The sequence below is a fragment of the Garra rufa genome, chromosome 9 (genome assembly GCF_049309525.1).
Source record: "Garra rufa chromosome 9, GarRuf1.0, whole genome shotgun sequence".
NCBI classification, from domain to species: domain Eukaryota; kingdom Metazoa; phylum Chordata; class Actinopteri; order Cypriniformes; family Cyprinidae; genus Garra; species Garra rufa.
Window position 1 is genome coordinate 30537929 of NC_133369.1, and position 24735 is coordinate 30562663.

General features: G+C 41.1%; 1 protein-coding gene across 1 annotated transcript in view; it reads right to left on the reverse strand.

Annotated features, from left to right (window-relative positions):
* Positions 1–17863, reverse strand: part of LOC141343223 (NACHT, LRR and PYD domains-containing protein 3) — a 29225-nt gene extending 11362 nt beyond the window's left edge. The window contains exons 1-7 of the mRNA XM_073847824.1: positions 17685–17863; positions 14945–15049; positions 14626–14775; positions 11499–13370; positions 10857–11030; positions 10034–10207; positions 6863–7036 (exon numbers count right to left, since the gene is read on the reverse strand). Of these exons, the coding sequence (XP_073703925.1) occupies positions 6863–7036; positions 10034–10207; positions 10857–11030; positions 11499–13370; positions 14626–14775; positions 14945–15049; positions 17685–17863 (2828 nt within the window). The remainder of the gene's footprint in view (positions 1–6862; positions 7037–10033; positions 10208–10856; positions 11031–11498; positions 13371–14625; positions 14776–14944; positions 15050–17684) is intronic.
* Positions 17864–24735: the final 6872 nt, after the last annotated feature.

Sequence of the window (24735 nt, forward strand, 5' to 3'; positions counted from 1 at the left end):
CTGCCAAAAGGGGAAAGAAGTTAGATATTTCTAAGGCGGTTCAGCAGCCACACAGAATGTGTGTTCCTCCTTGCCAGCGATTCATCGTTGGTGGGGACACACACAGGATGTGTGTGTTCTGCTTGGGAGCGGAGCATGCTCAGTCAGCCCTTGAGGGGGTTGGCTGTCCGCAGTGTGAACGTCTTCCACTGCGGGTGCTTCGTTCCCGGAGGGCTCTCTTCGAGGAGGGAGCCTTCACCAGCGTTCCTTGCGGGTCTGGCCCCGCTTCCGCCGAGGCGGAGCGGCAGCTGCACTCGTGGGGTTCGCAGCTCGATCTGTTGGAGGGTATGGAGACGGGTGATCCCCTATCTCCTTCCTCACCCAGCAGATCGGTTGATCTCCTCCTGGATGCGGAAGCCCGCACTGCGGTTTCTTCCCCCCGGGAGGAGGTCTCAACACTTCTCTTATCTTCCTCCGAGGAGGTTGATGTAGAGAGTGTTGATCTCCCTCAACCGCCTATGAAATCCCCACAATTTGAGGAGCTCCTGGAGGTGGTAACTCGTGCGGTAGCCAGACTCAACATCAGCTGGCCCGCCGAGCAATCTCATGAGCCGCCAGAAAGCAAGTTAGATGAACGCTTTCTCCACCTCCAGGGCGGAGCCTTCCGTTTTTCCCTGATCTCCACAGTGAGCTGTCGAGATCATGGGAGAAACCATTCTCGGCCCGTGTTTTCACCCGAGGGGTCGAGGAGCACGGGTACAAGATGATGCCAGCAGTTGAACAGACGCTTGCGAGCTATCTGTCTCCTGCAGCGGCATCATCTTTGAAGGCTCCGACCTTGCCCACCAAGCCTCTTAAACTAACATCTAGCTTGTTGGGCAAGGGGTACGCGGCAGCGGGTCAGGCTGGGTCATGTCTGCACACTATGTCTGTGTTGCAGGCATACCAAGCCGACCTGCTCAAGGATTTAGACGACGGCAGGGAGGTTAATGTCTCAGAGTTGCGGCGTACAGCAGACCTTGCTCTCCGCGCCACTAAGGAGACCGCCCGTGCTATTGGGCGGTCTATGGCAGCCCTTGTGGTCGCGGAGAGGCACCTATGGTTGTCCCTGTCCGATATGAAGGAGAAGGACAGGGCCCTCCTGCTGGACGCCCCAATTCAGTCTCCTGGCCTGTTTGGCGACTCGGTCGATGCGGTCGTCAGCAGGTACCAGGAGGCCCGCAGACAAACTGCAGCTTTCCAGCAATACCTCCCTCGCCGTGTCTTTTCCTCTGGGGCTGCTGGACGGGAGCAGCCCCAGCCGCGTACCAGCTCCTCACGCCGCGAGGCGCAGAAAGCGAGCGTTGCTACCCGCACCCCTCCTGACAGATCAAGGGGGCGGGGTAAGCAGCGCTCCAAGTCGGGGGCCTCCAAGACTAGGCCCGACCTGAGGGTCGTGCTTCAGTCGAAGAGGTCCTCGGCTAAGCAGCCCTGACTGCTGTGGCTCAGGGCCGTTGAGGGCAGCCCCTCTCGGGGGGAAATGGGGTCCACCACATTATATGGTGTCCATTTCTCCTCGGGGCCCTCAGGAGACCAGTCAGCTAACCCTGCCAGTGTTTCAGGGCGCGACAGTCTCTCACAAACCTCTGCTGGTGGTCCCGCCCGGCAACGTAGCGGACCCAGTAAGTTTGTCACCCCCACGGGGGTCTTCAGAGCAGTTAGTTCAGGTGTCGCCTGCCAGTCAGCTGTTACAGGCCACCGAATTAATTCCTCAAAGTTTACCAGAAACCAGCCTCGAGAGGCTGGTTCCCTTAGTACACTTTCTGGCAGCGTGGAAACTACTGCCGAATGTGTCTCCATGGGTCCTGCGTACTGTAGAAAGAGGGTATCAAATTCAGTTCGGCGCCCTGGCGCCGCCCTTCAACGGGGTATTTCCTACTACGGTAGGCCCCGAGCAGGTTCTGGTAATGGAACAAGAAGTAGACTCTCTTCTGAGGAAGGAGGCCATCGAGGTGGTCCCTCCTCAGCTCAGAGAATCCGGGTTCTACAGCCGGTACTTCATTGTTCCCAAGAAGGATGGAGGGCTGCGGCCCATCTTAGATCTCAGACAACTGAACCGCTCAGTCAGAAAACTGAAGTTCAGTATGTTAACTATCAAACAGGTCGTGTCTCAAATCAGGTCCGAGGACTGGTTTGTCACGATAGATCTCAAAGATGCGTACTTTCACGTCTCCATCCTTCCTCAGCACAGGAAGTTTCTCAGGTTCGCTTTCAGGGGCAAAGCTTACCAATACAGAGTTCTTCCTTTCGGCCTAGCACTCTCACCCCGAACTTTCACAAAGTGTATGGATGCTGCTCTGGCTCCCCTGCGACTCCAGGGCATCCATATACTCAACTACATAGACGACTGGCTGATTTTAGCCAGTTCAGAACAGTTAGCGGTTCAGCATCGAGATGCTGTTCTCGCTCACATGGAAGCTTTGGGGTTGAGACTCAACACCAAGAAAAGTGTGCTGTCTCCATTACAGAGAACCACTTATCTAGGTGTCGTATGGGATTCGACCACGATGCAAGCACGTTTGTCTCCTGCTCGGATCGAGTCGATCCTTACTGCAGTAAATGCGGTCAAGCTAGGCCTGTCACTCACTGTCAAACAGTTTCAAGTACTGTTAGGTCTTATGGCAGCAGCAGCCAACGTAATACCTTTTGGCCTGCTGCACATGAGGCCGCTACAGTGGTGGCTCAAGACCAAGGGTTTTTCCCCGAGGGGAAATCCCTTCCGCAAGATCAAGGTCACGCGGCGATGCCTTCGTGCCTTGAACATGTGAAAGAAACCTTGGTTTCTGTCTCAGGGCCCGGTTCTGGGAGCTCCATGTCGCCGCGTCACGCTAGCGACGGATGCATCCCTCTCCGGGTGGGGAGCGGTCATGAGTGGCCGCTCGGCCTCCGGCCTGTGGACCAGTCAGCACCTCTCATGGCACATAAATTGCCTGGAGATGCTGGCGGTTTTCAAGGCTCTGAGGCACTTCCTCCCAGACCTGAGAAACCGCCATGTGTTGGTCCGCACCGACAACACAGCGCTGGTTTATTATATCAACCATCAGGGAGGTGTGCGGTCACGCCCCTTATGCAAGCTGGCGTCCCATATCCTCCTGTGGTCCCAGGGGAAACTCCTCTCACTGAGTGCAGTTCACATTCCTGGGCATCTCAATGTGGGGGCAGACGTCCTGTCGAGGCAGGGGCAAGTAAAGCCCGGGGAATGGATGCTTCACCCGCAGGTGGTGAAGCAGATATGGAGAGTGTTTGGCCAGGCTCAGGTGGACCTCTTTGCGACTCAAGAGACATCGCAGTGTCCCCTCTGGTACTCTCTAGTGCCTCCAGCTCCACTGGGGCTGGACGCCATGGTACAGACGTGGCCGAGGCTTCGTCTGTACGCCTTTCCCCCGTTCGCTCTGCTACCGGGAGTTCTAGAAAGAGTACGCCGGTACGGAGTCAGTCTACTATTAGTAGCCCCATACTGGCCGACCCGAGTATGGTTCTCGGACATCATAGCCCTCCTAGACGGCTCTCCGTGGGAGATTCCGATCAGGAGGGACCTTCTTTCTCAGGCTGGGGGCGCAATCTGCCACCCCCACCCAGAGAAGTGGAAGCTATGGGTGTGGCCCCTGAGGGGGCGCATCTCATAAGTGAGGGTCTCTCAACTGAGGTTGCTGAGACCATCCTTCACTCTAGAGCTCCCTCTACAAGGAAACTTTATGGCCTGAAGTGGAAACTCTTCACTTCTTGGTGTAGAGAGCGATACGCTGACCCAGTCCACTGCCCAGTTGGTACAGTGCTGGAGTTCCTGCAGTCTCGCTTCTCCACCGGGATAGCCCACTCCACCCTGAAGGTTTACGTGGCAGCTTTATCGGCCTTCCACGCCCCTCTCGGTGGCCTGTCATTGGGTAAGAACCCCCTGGTCATACGGTTCCTTCGCGGTGCACTCAGGTTGAGGCCTCGGGTGAACCCCAGAATCCCCACGTGGGATCTCGCTGTGGTGCTTGAAGCCCTCTGTAGGCCTCCATTCGAGCCCTTAGAGGAGATTTCAGATCGCTTCCTTACTATTAAGACGGCGCTGCTGTTGGCTCTTACTTCTCTGAGGAGAGTAGGAGACCTTCAGGCCCTTTCAGTGGCCCCTTCATACATTGACTTTGCGCCTGGTTTGGCCAAAGCATTTCTCTACCCTAGACCCGGGTACGTACCGAAGGTACCGACAGCAGTACCACAGCCAGTCGCCCTGCAGGCCTTTTATCCTCCTCCATTCGTGGAGAGCGACCATCGGAAGTATAATTGTATGTGTCCAGTGCGAGCACTGGACACATACGTCCACAGAGCTGCCCTGTGGCGGAAATCAGAGCAACTGTTGGTCTGCTACGGTCCCCCTAAGAGGGGGCTTCCTGCAACCAAACCGACTGTCAGTAGATAGATCGTAGATGCCATAACTACGGCTTATGAGTCCTCTCGCCTCCCATCACCGATGGGCGTCAAGGCTCACTCTACTCGAGGCATGGCGGCCTCGAAAGCTTTGATGGCAGGTGTCCCTATTCAGGACATCTGCAGTGCGGCGGGTTGGTCTACACCCTTGACCTTCGTTAGGTTCTACGAGCTAGACCTACGAGCCACTCCAGGCTCCTCTGTCCTGAGCTGACAGGAGTCATACCTCGCGAGCCTGAGGGCCGAGGTATAAGTTCCCTGTTCGCTGGGTACCCCCCAGGCAGAGATGTAATTCTACTCGCGTCCTGGCAGTTTCCAGGCGGAGCCATCTCAGTGCCCTGGCCAGAAGTTTCCAGGCACCACTTGGGTCCCTCTTGATCCGGGTAAGCCCCGACAAAGGATCATCCTTTCTCCTCGTGTGCTCGAGGGCCGAGGAGAACCCCCTATCTGGCTGGTGACCAGACTGGGGTGTATGACCAAAATCTCGTGAGCCCGAGGGCCGAGGTTTATCCCTCTTCGCTGGGTACGTCCCAGGCAGAGATGTAATACCGCTTGACAGAGGTGGACTCTTTTCCTCGTGTGCCCGAGGGCCGAGGCGGATCAGATCCCTCTTCGCTGGGAGTTTCCCAGGCAGAGATGTAATCCCACTCGCGTCCTGGCAGTTTTCCAGGCGGAGCCAATCCAGTCCCTCCTGTGCTGGCTGTTCCCCAGACGGAGTTTTGGACTATTTCCTCGTGTGCCTGAGGGCCGAGGTTCACATCATTCTTCCTCTTCGCTGGGTGCGTCCCAGGCAGAGATGTCATCACACTCACGTCCTGGCAGTTTTCCAGGCGGAGTTCTTCTGGTCCCTCTTTGCTGGTGTCCCCAGACTGAGCGACGACTTTCCTCGTGAGCCCGAGGGCCGAGGTATATACCATCTCCCTCTTGCTCTGGCATTTATCCCGGACAGAGGTGTAATATTTCTCTCGTCCTGGCAGTTTCCCAGGCGGAGAACCATCAGTGCCCCTCAGGTAAGTATCTTCTGGCACTGCCCTCTTGCTCTGGGCTGGTCCCCCAGACAGAGGGATATCGTCTCTCTTGTCCTGGCAACCCCAGGCAGAGAGCTCTTCCTGGCCTGATCCACCAGAAGCAACGCTTTCCTTTTTCCTTTCCCAGACAAACACCACTGGGCAGGAACTTGGAATTATGGATAGTTGGTATATCGTTCCCCAAAGCGTTGATGACGCAGTGTTGAGTTCCCGGAAGGGAACGTCTCGGGTTACGTATGTAACACTGTAGACACTGCGTCTCTGACCATAATTCCCTCATTCCTGCCGCGCTTCGCTTCATTCCTGGAAGCTGAAGCCGGTTTGAAACGCACGTGCTTATATACTTCCTGGTCGCTGACGTCACCGCGCCGGTGACGTCACTCCCGTCGTTCTATTGGCTACAGACTGATTCAGAGGCGGGTTCGCCAATGGCATTCCCCAAAGCGTTGATGACGCAGTGTCTCGTTCCATCAGGGAACCAGGGTTACATACGTAACCCGAGACGTTTTTTTTTATAACAGATGCTTGCCAAAGAAGCATGTTTTGGAGAAGTTTTTGAAGATCATTGGTGTTTATTTACATATGGGTATCAGACACTCCAAACACAGACATGACCACTTGTTCAGACAGAGAGAACTATTCTCTGATGACATATTTACATCGCTTAGTTTCCACACCTTCAGAATGTTTTCATTTTTCATTTGTATTTTACTGTTTAGTGATTGCGAATGGATCCGTATATTAGTGTATATGCAGTCTGTTGGCACCTCCCAGTGGTCTTGTTTGGTATGGCAGGTTAACTTGTGCTTATTTGTTAAAGTTAATGTACAATTGAGCTTTAGGGTCTTCTGAGTTGTAAAGAATATCTGCAGTGACATTTTGCAGTATGTTTGGAAACAACAACATTGAACGTTTAAATCTATCTTAAATAATTACATGGAATTGAAAAGTAATAACACTAGAATACAAAGAAATTTGTGAAAATAAAAAGTTGGGGGGCTTTGCAGTACTGACTCGGAGAGGAGAGTGACCTTGGAGTAAAAAAAGGTTGAGAACAACTAGAAAAATCTTTAGTCGGGACTGCCCTAGTTATAATAATCAATTATTATTACTAGCCTTGTAAAACTATTAATATTTACTATAATATTACACAACAAATTTTTTACAGGGCATTTTATGTTTTTTTTTTTTTTTTTTTTTTTCTAGGTGTTCCAGAAGATGTGGGTGCTTCTGATTATTTTCTAATCACCTTTGTGAGGAAGCACTTCCTCCTTTGTGTACTTGGAAAAATTGCCACTGAAACATTCATACTACAAAATACAAAATAGAAAGTATTGGCTAGCTATATTTAGGAAATACATATACACATTCACATCAAAACATGGTGAAACTGAAAGACAGACCTCAGTTTGTTCAGTTGACAGTGTGAATTCTTTAATCCAGCAATCAGTAGCTTGACTCCGGAATCCTGCAGGTCATTGTTACTCAGGTCCAGTTCTTTCAAACGAGAGTTTGATGATTGTAGAGCTGAAGACAAACTTTCACAGTGCTGCTCAGAGAGACAGCATCCAGCAAGTCTATAACAGAGGATCACAGTGTTAAACCAGTACCACCTGCATAAAGTGAATCAAAGATTACTTAGCTTCATGTTAAAACAAGTTAAACACTTTTATACAATTACAGGTGTTTGTTGTTTGAACCTCTTTTGTTTGAACCTCTCATTAGCCAGCTGTACGTATGGTCCATCTACAATTTACTTTACATAGACACCTGATAGCTCAAGCTATTATTCATCATCTCTTACTCATTTATAGATATAAAATTAAGTATTTATACAAATTTCCTACCACGTTCAGACCATTTAGTGTAACTATCAGAGTATGTGTGATTGCAGTTGTTGTTTTACTTTTTACTCAGTAATATTATCTGTCTGTAATTTTTTAATTAGGCATCACATTATATTAAACATAACACAAATCTTGGACCATGTGACACTTTCATGAGCCTAGATCACATGTAGGCCTCTTTTTTTATCACTTTTACTTCATGAGCAAAAGATGACCACTTCTCCCCACTCTTAGTGAGAATTAATCAAGTCTTTTACCTTGGCAGTATGAGAACACTCCCAACAGAGTTCTGTTTAGTCATTTAGAATGAATAGAAACTGGAGAGAATTGGTAAACTGATTTATCCCAAAGATTGGTGAGATATCTAAATTGTAAAGTTTGGATAAGTGATATGTATGTTCTCTGCGGTCGAGTGAGCAATGGCGGTGACTTCTGCTACTGGTTGTGCTGGGTAACAGTGGAGTGAGGAAAGAAGTTGGAATCGGTTTCAACAGCCTTGAACATCCTATTTTGTGTCTATTAATTTCTCACCTTCACAAGCCAGAGACTCAGAACTTAGTTGTGTCTGTTGCTGCTTTTCCGGTAATAGGCTGCAGACTCAGAACATTGGAACAACTCTCAGAACAACTCTTTGTCCACTGTTGTGGTCAGAGAGGGGCCCCACCATGAAACTGGTCTTGGAATGTGTTCACCACATCTGGATAGTTCTTCATTTTGGCATTTGTTAATGGCTCACAGTCTAAAACTCTATCTTTTACCATCATACTCTTCAATAAAGAAGAAAACTAAATCAGCATCTGCGGCAGGCTGAGCAGGCATGGAGGACAATATGCCGATCACCATGATGAGGTTTGAAAGTATTTTAAGAAACCAATTAACGGTAATGCACACCAAAATCTCCTTGCACATTACCACAACCCAAACTGCCCCAAAACAGAGAGAACAGTTTCCACCACTGGCAAAAGAGATTGAAATACAGTTTAAAGCTGAACATGTGCATTGAGTTTGAAAACATCTGTTTCTCTTTACACTTCTATGCTACAACAACAGAAATAGTCTCAGGTTATTATTATAATTATGGTCCCCTAAGAAGGGAACAAGACTCTCCATCCAGTGACAATGCTGTGAAGAACACCTCAGCGTAATTGAATCTGAAGCATGTGTGGAACTATTCCAATCCTGATTGGTGATATGTCACCCTGTGACACATGACCTACCTAACATTCTACCTAACAATGTTCAGGAGGCAGACACATTCTGTCAGTTTAAATCTAGATTAAAGACCCGTCTCTTTAACCTGGCTTACACATAACACACTAACACATTTCTATAATTTAAATCTGTCAAAGCATTGTTAGGCTGTGTTAATTAGGTCAACCAGAACCGGGGACACTTCTCATAGCACCCAATGTACTTGTTACATCGTAAGAAGAATGGCATCTATGCTAATATTAGTCTGTTTCATTGAGGTCACTGTAGCCACCCAAATCCAGTCTGTATCCAGACCAGATGGTCACTGTAGTCACCTGGATCCAGTCCGTATCCAGACCAGATGGTGGATCAGCACCTAGAGACAACCTCTACAGCCCTAAATGTCAACGGAGATCGCATCAACTAGATGTGAAGACCTTATCACCTAGATGGTCACCGGCACAAGACCATTGTAATCAGATGAGTCTTTTGCACAATTTGACTTTGCTGCAGCATGGAACAAACTGCTGGTTTGTCTGGCCAGAGGAGAACTGGCCACCCGACTGAGCGTGGTTTCTTGCAAGGTTTTTTTTTTTTTTTCCATTTCTGTCACCGATGAAGTTTTGGTTCCTTGACGTCTTGCCTCTGGCTTGCTTAGTTGGGCACACTTAATTTCCAGTGATATTATTGATTTGATTGCACAGATACTATTTAAGCTGAACTGAGCTGGATGATGACATCACTGAATGCAATGATGAACTGCCTTTAACTGAAAATTGAGTGTTTACTGTTGTCCTTTTTCATTATTGACACACTTTCCTATTTAATACTGTAAAGCTGCTTTAACACAATCTGTATTGTTAAAAGCGCTATATAAATAAAGGTGACTTGACTTGTAATGATATAAAATACTATGTACAAACTTTAAAAGAAGGTTATTAATGGTGGTTGCAAAGTGAGGCATCACTATTATTATCTAACATGTTTATTAATGGTGACTGCGTTGTTTGGGGGGCAGACAGTTTAAATCTAGAGTAAAGACCCATCTCCTCTACCTGGTATACACATAGCACACTATCACATTTCTATAATTCAATTCCATTAAAGGATTGTTAGGATAATTGCATAATTCAGGTCAAACGATACCAGAAATACTTCCCATAACACCCAATATACTTGTTACATCAAAAGTGGAATGGCATCTATGCTAATATTAGTCTGTTTCATTTATATCCCAAGGTTACTGTAGTCACCTGGATCCAGTATATATCCAGACCAGATGGTGGATCAGCACCTAATGACAACCACAACAGCCATGAATTTCAGCGGAGACCATGACAACTAGACAAGCTACAAAGACCCCTGTGAAGACCTCATCGTCATGACAGCCATTGGCACAGATCTTCAGCAAAGACCATAAGCACCAGTGTCCATATGTGTGTGTGTGTGTGTGTGTGTGTGTGTGTGTGTGTGTGTGTGTGTGTTATGGCATAGATATTAAACACTATTCAATCATGGTAAATCTGAAAGTCAAACCTCAGTATGTTTAGTTGACAGTGTGAATCCTCCAGTCCAGCACAGAGTAGCTTCACTCTAAAATTCTGCAGGGCATTGTTACTCAGGTCCAACTCACACAGACGGGAGTTTGGGGATTGTATAGCTGATGACAAATTTTCACACTGGCTATCAGTTAGACGACATCCAGCAAGTCTATCACAGAGTGAGACAGTGCAATGATTAGAAGATGGATGGTTATGGTCATATTTTCTATGTTCTGTGGATTCTGCATGAGCCTGAAGCCATAGAAACAATAATTGGCCAAATGACCGGTAACAATGAGCTTAAGCACCCATTCATGAAACAAACTTAACACATCGTTTTTTGGCATAATGCAAGAGACAACAATAAATTAAAATCTGAATTACAGTTTATGTGCTTACCCAATGCACTAGACAGCCATGGTACTGAATTTATATCAGATTTGCATATAAGTGCTAAAAACATTCACAACATCACAAGAAAGCAACAAAAACACAAGCAGGACAAGAGTGTATTGTGGGGGGATGAACTATCAGCCTGTATGCTCATAATGAGAGACAAAACATGGAGCATGAACAAAGTTCCTTTCAAAGTAAAGTCTGTTTACTCTCCGGCCACATTCTGACAGACATTGACACTAACACCTACAAAATCAATATTAAATCAGTTACTAAATGTAGGGTTATCTGTTATCTGGTGTCATCTGTTAGAAAAAACAATTAGTTTAATATATAATTTCAGAGTCAGTTTCTAAGCTATATGAAACACCAATTGATTCACACATTTGAACTTAGTGAATGAGTAAATGTGAAAATCATACTTGAGTATGTTGAGCTGGCAGTGTGAATTCTTCAGTCCAGCACAGATCAGCCCGACTCCTAAACCCAGCAGGTCATTGTTACTCATGTCCAGCTCTCTCAGATGGGAGTTTGATAATTGTAGTGCTGAATACACCGTTTCACAGTGCTGATAAGAGAGACAACATCCAGAAAGTCTAAAACAGAGGATGACATAGAGATGGACAAAATAAATCATTTTCTACATCCTATGCATGATAATGGAAGTATTTCATAGACCACAATATATATGAAGGTCTCTGATCATGACACAGATCATGACTGATTCATCAGCTGTCTGAATATGCAAAACAAACCCAGAACATGGATGCATAAGGCATGGATGCTTTAGCAAACACTCACAATGTTTAACTGAAGAAGCCTAATTTTTGCTTGGTATTACTTAATACTACTAAAATAAATATCTTTAAGGTCAATCATAAAACTGTACACAGCTTACAACACAACCAACAAATTGCTACAAAATCTCTCACATTTTCATGAAAATTCTTTAAAGTTTTTTGGAGTAATTTTTAACTGTTACATTAGTTTCAAGATTTTTTCCACCTATGAGCCTATTACCGTTTATAGAACCTAATAGTAAGATGCCATGAATCAATACTCACAGAGCTTTTCTGCAGTTCATTACAGCTGGTATTAATCTCCATCTCCCCTCATATGATGTGTTGTATTTTGTAGGCTCAAACTTATCAAGCACCTCCTCTGACATCTGAAGCATGTAGGCTATTGCTGAGCAGTGAACAGGAGAGAGTTTCTTCTCTGAGTGTTGGCCTGATTTTACAAACTCCTGAATCTCTTTGCACAAAGTCTGATCATTCACTTCTAGTAGACAGAGGAACAGACTGATGGATCTATCTGCTGAGAGATTATAACAATTGATTCTGTCTTTAATGTACTGCGCTGTTTCTTTGATGGTTTCTGAGCTGTTTTCTGTGTGCGTCAGTAGATCCTGTAAGAGTCTCTGATTGGACTCTAGTGAGATACCGAGCAGGAACCGCAGAAAAAGATCCAGTTGTCCATTTTTACTCTTAAGAGTTGTATTGGCAGCTGAAGTTAGTAGTTTACACAAATCATTTCTCTGAGACCTCTCCTGCTTATATTCATAATGTTCACATTCTTCATGCAGAAACAACTGCAATGGCTCCATGTTCTTCATCGAATGGGAGAAAAACACATAGAAAGCAGCTAGAAACTCCTGAAAGCTCAGATGTATGAAGCAGTACACTTTTCTGTGCTGAATCACAGATTCCTGCTTAAAGATCTCAGTGCAAATCCCAGAATACACAGCGTCAGTGATGTCTATGCTACAGTCTCTCAAGTCCTCCTCATAGAACATGACATTACCCTTCATCAACTGTTTGAAAGCTAGTTCACTAAGTTTTACAATAACTTCTCTGTTGGACTGCATAAGCTTCTGTGCATCTCCCTCTTCATACTTTTGATTCTTCATGCTTGTCTGAATGAGCAGGAAGTGGATGTACATTTCAGTCAGAGTTTGTGGGATTGCTGTATCTTGTTTCAGGATTTTTTCAAGAACAGTGGCTGAGATACAACAGAAGACTGGTATGTGGCACATGATGTGGAGGCTTCTTGCTTTTCTAATATGAGAGATAACTCTGCTAACTTGATCTTCATCTCTGATTCTCTTCCTGAAATATTCCTCCTTCTGAGGCTCATCAAATCCCTGGATTTCTGTCACACGGTTAATGTACTTGGAAGGGATCTGATTGGCTGCTGCAGGTCTGGAGGTGATCCAGATACAAGCAGAGGGAAGCAGTTCTCCTTTTAGGAGGTTTGACATCAACAGACCCACTGATGAAGTCTGAGTCACATCAGAAACTTTCTCATTGTCTGAAAACATCAGCGTAATTCTGCTTTCATCCAGACCATCGAAAATGAACACAACTTTGCACGCCTCATAAATCCTTGGGTTCAGTTCTTGAAGTTTAGGATGAAAGTCAAGCAAAAGTCTGTGAAGACTGTACTGATTATCTTGAATCAAGTTTAGCTCTCGAAATGGAAGCACAAACATAAAATCTACATCCTGATTGGCTCTTCCCTCAGCCCAATCCAGAATGAACTTCTGCACAGAGACACTTTTTCCAATTCCAGCAATGCCTTTAGTAAGCACAACCCTTATTTCATCTTTCTTCTTACATCCTGGTTCAGTTGAGGGTTTAAATATATCATTACAGTAGATTGGAGTATCTTCTGAGTGTTGTGTTCTGGTTGTTTTCTCAACGTGTAAAACCTCATGTTCTTCATTCACCCATTCACTCTCTCCCTCTATGATGTAGAGCTGTGTGTAGATTTTGTTTAGAAGGGTTTGATTATCTTGTAGTTTGACTGGCTCAAATAAGCTCTCATACTTGTTCTTCATGCTGGTTTTATGTTTGTCTATGACTGTCGGTAGTTCATCGTCAGCTGGTTGGTGAAGAACCTCCTTCAGGACTTTAGTCTGATCATCTCTATCCACACTGCAGAAACAAGAACAATCCAAAGAATGAGAGAGTGGGCAGCTAATAAATATTCTAGTAAAGTCATGTATGTCATCTCAAAACCTATTTGGAAAATTCAGAACACAGATATTTTCTAATTGTTTCCAGTCTAACAGTCTGTCAATTAACAATGTCTGCATTACTACTTTTCCAAAAGCCAAATGGAGTTGAATTTAAATAAAGACAGTAAGACACCCAACACCTAGTTATCCACAAATCTGTTCTCAATAAAGGTTAGTGTAAACCATGCATTAATCAAACGCTTTGACAGGACCCCATACAGAAATGTAATATGCGACACATGTTGCCCTATATCAATAGTAATATTGCCATATATGCTACCTTTAAGGCCATATATCATTTTCACATACATTCTCTGGATAGATAAAGATATAATTGTATAACAAATATAATATCCCTATAGCAAAATGTAAATATTAACATGTAGGTTAATAATCTGTATGATACATTTTATATGTAGCAACTATATGCAATATATATTTTATTTATATATGCAATCTTACTAAAAAAAACAAACAAACAAAAAACATTGCACTTAGGGTGTTATTATAGTTAGATTGCATTTGAGGTTCCTCAGACCACATAATCTTGTTTCTTTCTTTAGTAGGTCCTTTAGGAGAGGATTGAGTCTTGCTACTCCTCCATAAAGTTCAGATCATTGGAGTGTTGCAATGATGTTTGTCCTTCTGTAAGTTTTTCCCATCTGCATACATGATTATGGAGTTTAACTAGAGTAACCATCAGGTTCTTCGTCAGCCCTCTAGCCAAGGCCCTTCTCCATCAATTGATCAGTTTGGCCAGGAGGCCAGCTCTAGAAAGAGTTGTGGTTGTTTTAAACTTCTTCCATTAAGGTTAACACATGCTATATGCCTCTGTGAACCATCAATGCAGCAGAATTCTTTCTAAACTCTTCCCCAGATGTGTGGCTTGATGCAATCTTGTCTCTAAGCTCTACAGAGGCTTGGTTTTTGCTCTGATATGCCATTTCAGCTGCTAGACCTTTTATTAAGACATGTGTGCCTTTCCAGATTATACCCATTTAATTGAAATTCCCACAGGTTAACTACACTCAAAATGTAGTAACATCTACAAGCAATTTGAATGTTCCTGAGCTAAATTTCAACTGTCCAAGATAAGGGTATGAATACTTATACAATGGAAAAATTGTACTTGTTTCACTGCAGGAGTTTACAAACTATGTATTTGTACTCACACACAGTCAGAGGTCACTGTTCCATCACTGAGATCAGGGGGGTGACGTATAGATGCATCACTCCTCAAAGACACACAGCTGGGCTTTGGAGATGCTGCTCTCTGGTTCTGGTAATGAACAAAATCGCTCTCCTGTCTCACTTCACTTGAACTGCATTTGGGAAAAAAAACAATTGAACTGTTGTTTTTAGATAAAATTAATACATGATCCCCATGCATTTTATGGGAGTGACCAATCACCACAGAACTCCTTTTCTCTGGGTTCATTTTATGTTAATGACTGTAATATTAAATAATTTTTTAATCATGTTTGTACTCACACATGGTCGGTGGTCATTGCTTCATTACTGAGATCGGGGGGATGACGCATAGATCCATCATTCTTCACAGATACACAGGAGGATATTGAACATGATTCTGTCTGACTGCAGAAACAAGAACAATACAAAGAATGAATAAGAGTGGGCAGCTACTAAATATTCTATTAAAGCCATGTGTGTCATTCTCAAAACTGCTGCTGTGACACAATATTTGGAAAATTTGTAACATAGATATTTACTAATTGTTTCCAGTCTGCAGTCTGTCAATAAGCAAGTTACTACTTTTCTAAAAGCTAAAGGAGTCGATTACAAGAGGGGATTGAAAATGTGTGCCCTACCCTTTAAATACACAGTAGACACAAAGCCTAGTTACTCCCAAATCTGTTTTTCTCAAAACAGGTTAGTGTGAACAATGTATCAATTAAAAGCTTTGACAAAATCCCATACAGAAATGTTATTATTAGTCAATGAGTGTCAGTAGGTCATAATTATTTGTTTGGTCCATTTCACAGTGGATTCTGTAATAAACAAGTTTTAACTTGACAGATACTTTGCAAACACTTTTTTTTATAGAAAGATGGATGTGACCACAATGCCTTAACATATAAGTAACCATGCTTATTCTTTATAAATGATTGTCTATTTGTCGCTGAACAAAAGCCTGGCCATTGTGTTTATGCACTAACACAATGCTCGCCAACTATACTCACTGCAAAAAACACATTGTAAAAGGTATCTTCGATGGAGCGGAAGTAAACATAATACTGTAATCCACACTTTCCAACTATAATCATAATCATTTAACATTACCAAATTCACATGCTGTATATAATACTTATTTCATTTGCAAAGATGTTACTCAGTCACTATAACTGGTTTTGATGTATATGTGGATCTCACATATAATGTCCTCAGTCCTGCTAGATAATGGTAAAGCCTGTGGACTGTGATGTGGTGTTTTAACAGTCATTAGCATTGTAAATCCTCTAAAGTTTTTTTTATATTTAGATTTTTAAAAAAATGTATGCACTCTTATAACACTATACATTGTATTATATCACCTTTGCATCAAATTACAAAAAAAAATGTTTATGCTAATGCAAGGGTGTTTCTAATGCAGTGTCTATGGGAGGCACGGTAAATTTGACGTTCTCTCTTCTGACTGCCGTTATCAGTCTCTCTTAATTTCTTTCCTTTTTTTTTTTTTTTTTTGGAAAGTCGTGAAAAAACTATTGTGGAGTTTTTCTTTTACTATTTAAGCAAATGGGAATGTAAAAAAATATATATATTTCTGTGGTACTCTCCCATTCACTGCTCTCAAATTTAACCTAACTGTGACGACATCCGCTGCTGAAAAATCCCAGAAATGTGAAAAAGGTCCATAAAGATCACTGTACATGACTCCATTATCCAAAAGAAACGGACTGAAAATGACATTCATGATAGGGTGACAAGGAAAAAAACACTGCAAACCCAGAAGTACATTAAGGCACATCTGAATGCCAAAACATCCCTTGATGACCCTCAAACCATTTGGGAGCATGTTTTGTCGATGAGGAAGTCTTGAAATAAATTGTTGGGAACAGCTGGCATAAACCAAAGAGGGAATTCCACAAAAAGACAGTCAAGAATGTTGGTGGCCAATGTGCTGGTGTAGTAATGTTTTACTGCTTTAGGGCCTTGACAACTTGCAATAATTGAGGGAAAACATGAATTCTTGTCTCTACCAGAAAAGCGTAAAGGAGAATGTCTAGTTTTTAAATGGGCAGTTAATGCTCAAAAACCATCCAGTGTGGCACAACTAAAGCAGTTCTGCAAGAATATAGTGAGCGAAAATTCTACCACAGCATGTCAAGCGTTTGGTTGCAGATATTGCTGCTAAAGGTGGCACAACCAGATTTTAGTTTAAACAGTTAAATAGTTGGATTCTCATGCTATACATGGCCAAAGTTTCAAAAAACAATTTGGCCAAATACATTCCTTCTGGGTTTTTTTTAAACATGGCTCTTCATGATGTCACAAACAGCAGAATTCTGTGTATAAGCACTTTTCCCGGAAGAACGTGTGCACACACATCGATCAGAGCGAGAGTCATGATTTGGAACTGCAGGAGGTAAGTGAAACTGCATAAAATGTCTGTTTTGTTAGCAGTCTGCACGCAAGTGCTAGTGACTCTTTAGCTCTTTTTTGTCTAAATGGTTCCATAAAGAACCTTAAACAACTGAAGAACCTTTCTGTTTCACAAAAGTTTCTTTATGGCAAAAGAAGGTTCTTCAGATTATAAAACGGTAAGAAAGAGATGGTTCTTTACAGAACCTTTGACTAAACGGTTCTTTATGGAACCAAAAAATGGTTCTTATATGGCATCGCTGTGAAAAACCTTTTAAAGCACCTTTATTTTTAAGAGTGTATCTTTCTTTCATTAATCTGATAAAACTAAAGACTTTTTGGAGCCATGAAGGATGCAATACTACTCTATAGGTACTCAAGATTAACATGAGATTGGGTGAAACTGTGTGTGTAATGTAATTAGTTTTTCACATTGGTGATAAATAAGTAAATAAAAACTGTAGTGTTTACTCAGGTTGCCAACAGAAGAAATTATGAATATATTTCCAAAGCACAGTAAGTAAGTACTGTAGGCTGAGTAAATAAATAAATATATAAATAAAAACTGCAATTTATAATTCATTTAAGTTCTAATTCCGTCTCCTGTCTCTTCTGCTGGTTATCATCTCACCTGGTGTTACAGGGCTCATTACTGAGATCAGGGGGATGACCGATAGATTCGTCACTCTTCATAGACACACAGCTAGGCTCTGGAGACGCTGCTCTCTGGTTCTGTTTGTGAACAACAACCCTCTCCTCACCCTCCTTACTTAGAGTGATCTTACAGGGGGCTTCCATCTGTCTCTCCATGCAGATTTCAGTTCTGCATTTAATAATAAAATGACAAAAACAAGAACTGTTATCTTTAAATAAACAAGAAATAACTACATTAGACATAAAATCAAAGTTCTTAGTTTTTTAGATACAGCGCCTTGCGAAATTATTCATACCCCTTCATTTTTTTCACATTTTGTTATGTCGCTGCCTTATGTTAAACTACATTAAATTACTTTTTTCTTACATCAATCTACATTCCCTACTCCATAATGGCAAAGCAAAAAATAGGTTTTCAACATTTGTGCAAATTTATTAAAAATAAAAAACTCATATTCATACCCTTTTCTGGGACACTCGAAATTTAGCTTAGGAGCATTCATTTTGCTTAAGATGTTACTACACTTCGAGTGGAGTTAAACTGTGGCAAATTCATTTGAATGAGTATGATTTAGAAAGGCACACACCTCTCAGAAAAGGTCTAACAGCTGAAAATGCATATCAGAGCAAAAACCAAGTCCTGAGGTCAAGATAACTGCCTGTAGAGCTCAGTGACAGACTTGCGTTAAGGCAATGATCTAGGGAGAGTTCAGAAAAAAAGATACCAAAAGAATATAAACGCTGCTATGTACACTCGTTGTGTAACCTACTTTTGTAATAATAATAATAATAATAATAATAATAATAATTTTTATTATTAAGAATAAAAAAAATCACGATTCTAACCTTTAGGCTATCTCTATAGCCTACTGAAAGATAGACAGTGATTCATTCTGAATCCGCTGAAATGTTGTCTAGGTAGACACGGTGAGTGTGTACAACCATACAACACCATCTTGTTTTTAAACATAGCTTAAAGTTAAGCAATAAATAAATTGTAAACAGCGTTTGAGATACTCACTTGAAACAGATGTAGCTATTCAATACACATCCTTTAATTTTTAGAAGAAAGGTTCGAGTTCATGCAAACACCATACAGTTCGCCTCAAACTACACTTTGATCTTAAAGGGATAGTTCACCCAAAAATGAAAATTTGATGTTTATCTGCTTACCCCCAATGCATCCAAGATGTAGGTGACTTTGTTTCCTCAGAAAAACACAAACGAAGATTTTTTAATGAAAACCGGTGCATTCTGCCAGCCTTATCATGGACGTGGATGGGCACCAAACCTTTAAAAGTAAACAAAAACATGCACAGACAAATCCAAATTACACCCTGTGGCTCGTGATGATACATTTATGTCTTAAGACACGAAACGATCGGTTTTTGCGAGAAACTGAACAGTATTTATATCATTTTTTACCTTTGATACACAGCCACGTCCATCTGTCATGAGCACGAGTTTGTCATCAGTCACGTCACATGTGCACGCGCTCTGTCGTAGAATACACAAACGCCGGAAGCGATCTGTCGCATGTATACGACACTCATTGTTTACACAGTGCACAGAGATTGTGGGTATAGCGGCTATTCAAAATGGTAATTACTTGCGCGTATCCTGATTGTTCAAACCGATTTAAAGCTAAAAGATTACGTTTGCTTGCACAAACTCATCCGGGACTTTTCACTGATTTCCCCTTCCGGCGTTTGCGTATTCTACGTTAGAGCGCGTGCACATGTGACGTGACTGGTGCCAAACTCGTGCTCATAACAGTTGGACGTGGCTGTGTATCAAAGGTAAAAAATGATATAAATACTGTTCAGTTTCTCGCAAAAACCGATCGTTTCATGTCTTAAGACATCAATGTATCGTCACGGGCCGCAGGGTGTAATTTGGATTTGTCTGTGCATGTTTTTTTTTTACTTTTAAAGGTTTGGTGCCCGTCCATGTCCATGATAAGGCTGGCAGACTGCACCGGTTTTCATTAAAAATCTTCGTTTGTGTTTTTCTGAGGAAACAAAGTCACCTACATCTTGGATACATTGGGGGTAAGCAGATAAACATCAAATTTTCATTTTTGGGTGAACTATCCCTTTAAGACGTCAGTTGACCCGGTGTTGTGTCGAAATCTGTGACCCGTCGAAAACTGTGACCAGGGGTCGCTGTTCAGCAAATATTGGCATGGGAGCGCGCACACGTTGAATCAGACGCTGAAACGGAATGATCATCGTCGCAGTGATGCTGTAAAATAAGTTTCATGTTTTAAAGAAATAACGACTATTGGAAAAACTACATATTGTGGCATCGAAATGCTTGCATAGAGAAGACATTAATCATTAATGCTGTGCTGTTGTTGTCTGTGTTACTACTTTGAATGGTTTTGGTTTAAATAACATTCTCATTAATGGATAGGCTCATTTTTTATTCTTATTTCTTATTAAATGCATACCACTCTGAGATATTAGCCTATATAGTATGAGTCACTGGATCTGGTCAACTACAGAAATATGTGGTCTCTTTTTATTTCAAATAACACATTGTAATATTCAATAAAGTGACTCATGTGATGTGTGACCATCTCCTCTTTTTTATTTTAAAAAGCATATAGATCAGATATTGAGAAATCTATATTGTAGTGTAGATACAATATAGGGTCACAGAATCTGACAGGTCAAATTCATAGCTACCTCTTTTTATTTTATAATTTTTTAATAAAGTAACTCATGTAATGTGTGACCATCTCCCCTTTCTGTTTTATAAAGCATATTAATTAGATATTGAGAAATATGTAGACACAGTAGAGTCACAGAATCTGACAGGTCAAATTCATTGTATTTTGTCTTTTAAATAAAACTGTTAATTTTCCACCTTGCGCATGCTTTGACACTTTATTGAAGGTTTTTTATTGTAATGATTTGTAAAATAACAGTGTTTCTCTGTAGAACATTTAGTGCTTTCATAATCTAGGTAAAATCTGTCAAATAAGGGTTTTACACTGTAAAAAACCGGTCAAACAACTGGCAGCTATAACTGCCAAACAAAAAACATAAAGTAAAAGTAAAATATCCTAATTGAAACAAGAAAAAAAAATCTGTAAATTAAAGATTTTTTTCTTTAAAAGCTTTAAATGACAATATCTGTAAAATTATTGTTTTTGCACTTTATTTTTAATTAAGATTTTTTTTACCCTTTTTTTTTACAGTGTACCGAAATATGTGACTCTTCTTAATTTCATTATAACTGACTATAATATTCAGTAAAGTGACTCATGTCATGTGACCATCTTCCCTTTCTGTTTTATAATGCATATTGATCATATATTGAGAAATCTATAAAAAAATGATACAATATGCATTAAGTAAAGTAAAAATTAGTCCAGAATAGAGCTGCATGACTAATTTTGCACTGCAATAGAAGGGTTAATATTATGACAATGCACAAGCCTCTAGGTTGGTTATTGGTGAAGGATATGGTAATTGATTCTCTGTTGTGTTTTATAAGACATATCTCTGTATCAAGAGTTCCAAGTGTATTGTACTGTCAACTTTTGTATATAAGTGCTAGTCATAAATTTAACACCAGGCATGCATTAAAAGGATATTTTTTTTCTTTGCTTTCTGTTTCGAAAACTAATTCAAAGCAACGGACTGTAATGTACAGAAGAATGAAAACATGGAATGAATTGCCATCGTATATAATGTTTTTTAACAAGTAAAATGAGGTTTAAAAAAATTGTTGAAGAAATAATGGCACAGTACTAAGTGGATTGTTGATGTTGATGTTTTTAAAAGTTAAAGTTTGAATTTCTTTATATATAATATAATAAATGCACACTCCAAATCAAAGCAATACTAAATATTTTAATGATATATATATATATATATATATATATATATATATATATATATATATATATATATATATATACATGTAATTAATCTTGATGAACTGTACAATTGTCAGAACTAAGAAAGAGTCTAAAAGAATTAAGAGGATGAATAATTTGGGAGGGTTAAATGCATGCTACTGATTTTACTCTATTGTGTATTAGTGATAATACACTAGCATACAATTTGTGTAAGTCACATGGCTTATTATTAACACAGTTATTATGAAATAAAGAAGAGTCACATATTCCGGTAGCTATGAATTTGACCTGTCAGACTATGACTCCACTGTATCTACATATTTCTCAATATTTAATTAATATGCTTTATAAAACAGAAAGGGGAGATGGTCACACATTACATGAGTTACTTTATTAAAAAATTATAAAATAAAAAGAGGTAGCTATGAATTTGACCTGTCAGATTCTGTGACCCTATTGTATCTACAGTAGGGCTGCACGATATTGGGAAAATATGCGATATGCGATATTGTTGTTGAATATTGCGATAACGATATTTCTTGCGATATTTATTTTTAAAATTATTATTATTTTTATTATTATTGTCTATTTTTAATCATTTATATATGTAATGATCATACTAAAATAAACAGGTAAAAGATATTCTTCTGTCATCTGATTTACCGGTAAATCTAACTTAATAGAAAATATGAGTACATCAACAAGATGTTTATTTTCTCTATTATAGGTAGAACCACTGCATTTTTAAAGAATCTACAGTATAAATAACAAAAAATAAACGACCCAGTTCTTTCTTAGTCATTTAGACAATAAATGCAGCCATAATCAAAGTAGGCTACTGTTTCAAGGTAAGGTAAGGTAAGGTAAACATTATTGTCCCTCGCAGGGAAATTTGTCTTGGGCCCATCACCCATGCTGCAATCAATTGACAGACAAACAAAGCACACCAATAACAATACAAATAACACAGCAATAAATAGATAAATACATAACCCCAATAAAAATAAATAAATAAAAATAAAATTTTACAGCTCCATACTACAATTATTTAACCACTTTATAGACACAGTGATGAATGAATTTTTAAATCTTTTCATTCTACAATAAGGAACTCTAAACCTCCTCCCAGAAGGCAACAACCCATATTCTGTGTACAAAATGTGTGTTGAATCACAAACAGTCTTATTAGCTTGTCTTAGAGTAGCCTTTTCATAGTCTGCAGTGATGTCTGTTCTTTAACAATATTCAAAGTGCAAATAGAGACCGAATTTTTAAAGCATGATACAGTTGTAGACAACTACAAAACTTAATATATAGCCCACATATTAATAACAGCCTAAATATGTTATATAGCCTAATTTGCAGGCATTGTGGGTTCGCTCTCTAAACACGGGGTATTAAAATTGTATTTGAATGCGCGTGCGCGTGTTAGTTTTGGTTTCGTTTTAACGACCGCGCGAAACTCTCAGCAGTGCATAGCGTCCATTCTACAATACAATAGATTACTTTAACAAAACCTTGTTTTGGAAGTGGCAGGACACAAACGGGATTTTGAAAAAAGCGTGTCCCCACAGTGGAAATTATGCCTATGTGTGAGCGGTCCTCTGCAGCCGAGTTATCATTTGATTTGAATGTGTGCTGCGTTGTACAGTAGCCTATATTAAGACTGAGGCGGCAGAATTGTATTTGACAGAATGTGCGCGCTCTAACACGAAATATAGATTGTGGGGACCTTTTAACTGTCCACAGTAAAACATCGTCATATCACACACACCTAATTGCAATGCAGTTTGTGCAGATCCGGAACAGAGGATAGTTGAGAGAAAAAAACAGCCAGTTCCTAGTTCAGCGGAGCGCAGTGTCAGTGACAGGGAGTGACTGACGGCTAATATCTCAAAAGTTAATTAAAGGGAATAATATAAAGATTAAGTTTAAATGGTTATGTAATGTTGGAGAGAAAGGCGAACCTGTCACACTGCAGCTCACAGCAGTCTGTGCAGTAGTTAGCCTAGCGAAAGTTTTGTAAAGAAATGAAACCAATTAAATGCCATTTATCGCAACTCTCTGCGATACCAACATCGCGTAGACTGTTATCGCGATAACGATAATTCTTCGATATATCGTGCAGCCCTAATCTACAGTATAGATTTCTCAATATCTGATCCATATGCTTTTTAAAATAAAAAAGAGGAGATGATAACACATCACATGAGTCACTTTATTGAATATTACAATGTGTTATTTGAAATAAAAAGAGACCACATATTTCGGTTGTTGACCAGATCCAGTGACTCATACTATATAGGCTAATATCTCAGAGTGGTATGCATTTGTAAAGCACAAACTATACTGGGTAATTGAATTTAATAGTAATAAGAAAAAAATGAGCCTATATCCATTAATGAGAATGTTATTTAAACCAAAACCATTCATATTAGTAACACAGACAACAACAGCACAGCATTAATGATTAATGTCTTCTCTATGCAAGAATTTCGATGTCACAATATCTAGTTTGTCCAATAGTCGTTATTTCTTTAAAACATGAAACTTATTTTACAGCATCACTGCGACGATGATCATTCCGTTTCAGCGTCTGATTCAACGTGTGCGCGCTCCCGTGCCAATATTTGCTGAACAGCGACCCCTGGTCACAGTTTTCGACGGGTCACAGATTTCGGCACAACAGGTGTTGTGTAATTAGTTACTTTGTATAATTAAGTAATTAGTTACTTTGGAGTTCCCAGTCCCTACCACTCGGTGGGAATTGAGGCGTTTCTTGGGTATGGCTGGGTATTACCGCAGCTTTTGTAAACCTTTCTCGACTACTGTTAACCCTCTCACTTCGTTTCTCGGTCCGTCTAAACCTGTTGGTTTGTCTGCTAAGTGTCAGTACGCTTTTGACTGTGTGAAGACGCTTCTGCGTAATGCACCTGTTCTTCTTGCACCCGACTGTAGGCTAAGCGGCGTTTTACACTTGAATTTGATACTGATCTTTTTCAGGTGGACAAAAGTGGCATAGATCATCCTAGGTTAGTTATTTTACGCGGAAGTTAAACAAACAAAAATTAAATTATTCAACATTTGAGAAATAAGCTATTGCTCTGTTACTTGCCTCGCAGCACAGTTTGAAGTTTATATCGGTTCCAGTAGTCTT